This window comes from Vespa velutina, chromosome 6 (genome assembly GCF_912470025.1).
Source record: "Vespa velutina chromosome 6, iVesVel2.1, whole genome shotgun sequence".
Classification (NCBI taxonomy): Eukaryota; Metazoa; Arthropoda; class Insecta; order Hymenoptera; family Vespidae; genus Vespa; species Vespa velutina.
Window position 1 is genome coordinate 5,512,113 of NC_062193.1, and position 5,000 is coordinate 5,517,112.

Sequence of the window (5,000 nt, forward strand, 5' to 3'; positions counted from 1 at the left end):
CATTAGACGTGCTTTGATTTTGTTGTTGTTCATGTTGTCTTTGAACTAATTCCTGATGACGTCGTTGTTGTTGCTGCTGTTGCTGTTGTTGTTGCTGTTGTTGTTGTTGTTGTTGTTGTTGTTGTTGTTGTTGCTGTTGGCGATTTTGTAGTTCCTGTTTTTGATAAAATTGTTGATATTGACGATTATGTTGGACGGTGTAACCACTGGCGATAAGTTTCTTTGGTTGAACGAAGGAATCGTGAACGCGAACCGGCCGAGCCAAGGATGATCTTTTTCTAGCTGGTGTCAAGTGAATCTGATGATTCCTCGATAGATATTTCATTAATTGGTCATTGCTACGAGCGTTATAACGTCTCGTTGAGTCATTATAGGGCGTTAACATTCTGTTAGAATCCTTGCTCTTGATAGAACAGGTGTCCAAATTCGAACCTGGACGTTCTTTGCTATTACCATTGATCCTACTTTTTGTATTGTTACCTTTGTTATTACTATTATTATAACTACTACTACTACCATTATTATTATTATTATTATTGTTACTACTCTTGGCATTATTCTTATTATTATTGTTACTACTATTATTATTATTATTATTATTATTATTATTATTGTTATTGTTATTATTAATAATATTATTATTATTGGTAACGGTGTGACGACATTGCTCGGCACATTGGAGACAGTCGTAATACTTTTCGACGACGCTTCGACGCATCGGATTAGCAAAATGATTGCGGAGATTAGCGCAGTGCTGAAGTTCGCTCGTCATGTTTAAGCGAGTGCCTTGATAAGGCTGCTGTCACACCTCTTGTAGATACATCAAAGGACAGAGGGTTTCGTTGTATAATACGTCACCCTCCTTACCGATATGTTCGGCCGATCTTACGTCCGCAGCGAATCTAACCATAGCCACCCCGTCCACTTCTTCGCCAACTTGTATGACAATCTGCGAACGAGTATAAAACAATTGATTATAAATTAATATAAATTCTATCGATGTGTTCGATGATCTGTTGATGTTCATACGTCATTTCGTCTGAATGAAAAGAAAAAAAAAAAAAAAAAAGAAAAAAATCATAGATCATTAATCGTCCAATTATCTCTCTCACACTTTTTACCTGATCCCTAAGCAAAGTGATCTGATCCGTCAATTGCAGATTACGAGTGACCTGTAGAGTCCTTTGGCCGGATTCGACGCGCATCACGTAAGCACTAGGAAAGTATCCTGCACGACCTCCGAGACATTTACCCTTCCACCAATCCTTTTCGGATTTATCGATGACCGTGACCTTATAACCGGGCCTAAAAAACGAACGATAAGTGTTACTTTTTTCATTCCTCTTTCTTTGTTCCTCTTCCCTCGTTCTTTTCAACCTTTCTCGCTTCCCTCCTCCGAGATACCTCTTTTCAAAATCATTTCGATCATTCGCAGAAAAATTCACGATAGAACGAACAGATTATTCTGGCACGAGTTACGATTTATTTATATGGATTATTAAACGATACTGATAGAAGTAAATACTCACTTCAAATCCAGTTCGTCCCGATGACGTGCCTCAAAATTGTAAAGGACAACGTAGAGATTGTTCGGAGGAAGTACTCGTTTCCCAGACGGATTCATGTGATTTTGATTGTTGGGATGTGGCGAGGGACACGGTGATGTACTTGCCGATGAATAACATTTGTCATTCTCGTCCGGTAATTCGACGCTGGACGTTCTTAGGGCGCTCCTAATGTGCTTATGCATAGTGTGACCTTGTCCTGGACTGCATGGAGCTGCGAAGATCGGTAAATCTCTGTCTGCGCGTACGTACCACGTGACGAGAGGAAACACGTTTTCGTATTCTGAAGAGATTCTTTTAAAAGATATCGATATTAATTCTTTCGTTTTATTTTTCTACTCACATAATCTATTGATACTGCCACTGTCTGAGTGCCTTGGTGGTGTCGATTCTCTTTGACCGGAGGCATAGTAATCTCTTGGACGATGACGTACGTGAGCCGTTCCTTCCGGTGAATCCAAACTGAGACTCTTCATTCTCAGATTCAATCGTTCGCGTCTACGTTGCGGGCTATGCGGTGCTTTACGTTTTGTGATTATCGATCATGGTAAAATTAGCTTACTTCTTTTTTCTTTTTTTGTTTTTTTTTTCTGTTTTTTTGTTTTTCTTTTCATTTAAACGAAGTTTAATCACTTTATCGACGTTGACGTTCTGTTCTATATCGTCAATTTTATTGTTCCTTTTTTATTTTTATTTTAATTTTTTTTTTAATCCTCTCTCTCTCTCTCTCTCTTCCTCTCTTATTTTTCCTTTTTCCTTTTTTCTTTTTTTTTTTTTTCTGTCGAACTCACTCGGAACGTCAGCGACGAAATTGGAAAAGAAAAAAAAAAAAGAAAAAAAAAAAGAATAGAAATGAAAAACAAACAAAAAGAACAGAAATTGCTAGTCTCTACCACTACGTCGAATCCTTTTTAATTATTTTTTTTTTTCTTCTTTTCTTTTCTTTTTTTTTCCCATACTCACGTACGTACAAACGAACAAATAGCTATTTGTAGATTGGAGATAGATAAAAAGAGATAGATAATAATCTTTTTTTTTTAACGGGACACGACTCTGAGTTAGAGAAATAGTGAAAGATAGTAAGAAAGGATTGTTGTGACGTTTCCTTTTTTTTTTTTTTTTTTTTTATACAGATAAAGAACAATCTCATTTTATTTACAATATTTGTACACACGCGCGCACGCGCAAACACACACACACACACGTACGCACGCACGTAAGACAAACACAACATATATCCGATAGCTCAGGTAAAACATATCCGATCGATTTATATTTAGATAAATCTAGATTCTAGATAATATTCTAATTCTATTAATATTTTCATCGACGTTCGAAACAAGTCAATAAAAAAAAAAAAAAAGCAACGATATATTTTTTTTACTGTTATCATTATATAATGAATATTTTATTCCGATAAGAGAAAAAAAAAAAAAAATAAGAAAAATTCGACATTTAAAAGCGTAGAAAAATAAAGTTCTCGAAAAAAAAAACAAGTCCGATTGTCTGTTCGTAATTATGGATTTATAGTGAATTCTTGTGATAGTATTGATGGTGGTAATAATGGCGGTGACAGAGAAGTTGGGGGTTGAGAGTGAGGGCAATTGATTGGTATTTACTATTTAATTTTAATACGAACAGCTGATAATAACTTCTCTATGTTCATTCAATAGGATCGTTTGAGTACCGTACGTAAGTACATATTATACAATATTTGCTAATGGGTGCAGCTTCAGTTCGTCGACTAAAGTTTAAACGGTTTAATTAATTTGGAGACTCGATATGAGAGAAGCTTTGGCAATCCTCTCTAGCTATTCGATTAAACGATACCTTCAGTATAACCAGAGAAACAATCAGCCATCGTGTTAACTCATTTAATGCTTTCTCATTAATTGCTATCTCGAGATTCTCGAGAATATCTTTGGCTTTGTGATACGGATGAATAATTTCAGGAAATTTAATAAAAATTTCAATGAGTCTTGGACGTATATATATATATATATATATATATATATATATGTTTTCGAGGATAATAAACTTCGTTCTTTTACAATTTTTCAATTGTCTCATAGCGATCAATGAGACATCAACGAGATAATATTCAATCAAAAGATAATAATTAACGGAACGTCGCTCGTTAAATTTTTTCCCTTCATTTTACTTCGTTTTATTTTATTATTTTATTTTTGCTTTTATTTATTATATCTTCTTTTTTGATTTAAATCGTTAGAACTTAGACTTAGTGCTCTGAACGTGAAATGGGATTCGCACGAAATTGAATTTAATACGTACGTATGTGGTCGTTGGAAAATGTTAGGAGCTAGAGGGTGGAAATCGGAGGGACGTTAGATGAATGGGGAGAGTTGGATTGGAAGAGGAAGGGGAGTGATAGCGTCAAGAGGATTAGAAGAGTAGATTTTACGCCGAAGGGATAGACAAATGGATTTGAGTTGCTTGATCCGTTGGGAAATAGTTGAGACCCGCTTATTTCCAGTCGCTTACTTTGCTTCTATCGAGAGTCAGAACTTTGTTCGCAATAGCATAGGCTATAGAAATTGGGAGAGAGGATGAAATTGTGGGGGGAGGGGGGCGAGGTGGCGGGGATTAAGGCGAAGAAAATAAAAAAAAAAAACAGAAAAAGAGAATAATAAAAAATAATAAAAAAAAAAAACAAGAAAAAAAAAAGAAAAATTAAATGAAAGAAAGACAAAGCGAAGAAAAGCGCTACGTGATTGAAAATATGCAAAAGACGAAGAAAAAAAGATATATATATATATAAAAGAGATAAATAGACGAAAGAAATTAAGGAAAAAGAAAATAAAAAAGAAAAAAAAAAAAAAAGAAAAAATTGAAAGAAAGAATATGAGAAATCATTTAGCTTCTAATCGTTTCGTCAAAGTTTTTCATTGAATAAATTAACGCGGATAAAAAAATTAAAATTAAGTTCGAATTTGTTGTCGACACGATTTTTGCACGTTTTTATCTATTTACACCTTTCTCGTTTTATTCGAAAGTCTATTTTTTTCTTTTTTCTTTTTTTTTTTTTTTTTTTTTTGATGTACATATATAAAATTCACAAATTATTTTTTACGGTAACACTAACAAGTCCGCAACAGGTCATTGTGTCATTGTCAGTCGGTTTGATCGAGCGACGAAATTAATTTTCCTTTTTCATTCTTTTTCTTTCTTCCTTTTGTTTTCTTCTTTTCTTTTATTTATTTTTTTTTTTTTTTTATTCCTTTCTATCTCGTAAATCGAAGTAGCGCATTTAATAAGAATGGAGAAAGAAGAGGGGGGGAAAAAAAAAAGAATAGCATCTCGTTCGTAGAATGACAGCTTTAAAAACGTTTACCAACATGACGTAACCAATTAACATTTCCTCTCTCGATAAAGTGAGAGATAGAGATAGAGTTCGGACATTCGACAAAGGGGCCG

The 5,000-nt window shown here is 34.3% G+C and overlaps 2 protein-coding genes across 9 annotated transcripts in view; both read right to left on the minus strand.

Annotated features, from left to right (window-relative positions):
• LOC124949688 (probable serine/threonine-protein kinase dyrk1) overlaps positions 1 to 772 on the minus strand; it is a 1,893-nt gene extending 1,121 nt beyond the window's left edge. Inside the window, exon 1 of the mRNA XM_047495252.1 lies at positions 1 to 772. This exon is cut by the window's left edge and continues 1,121 nt beyond it. Coding sequence (XP_047351208.1) covers positions 1 to 772 — 772 coding nt within the window.
• LOC124949684 overlaps positions 664 to 5,000 on the minus strand; it is a 67,048-nt gene continuing 62,711 nt past the window's right edge. For 5 of the 8 annotated variants that reach the window (XM_047495240.1, XM_047495243.1, XM_047495246.1 and 2 more), the window contains 4 exons: positions 1,909 to 2,085; positions 1,530 to 1,803; positions 1,122 to 1,305; positions 803 to 949 (listed from right to left, as the gene is read on the minus strand). In XM_047495240.1, the coding sequence (XP_047351196.1) occupies positions 803 to 949; positions 1,122 to 1,305; positions 1,530 to 1,803; positions 1,909 to 2,085 (782 nt within the window). Of the gene's footprint in view, positions 950 to 1,121; positions 1,306 to 1,529; positions 1,804 to 1,908; positions 2,086 to 5,000 lie in introns of all 8 variants that reach the window. The other 3 variants (XM_047495245.1, XM_047495244.1, XM_047495241.1) reach the window with 3 other exon arrangements.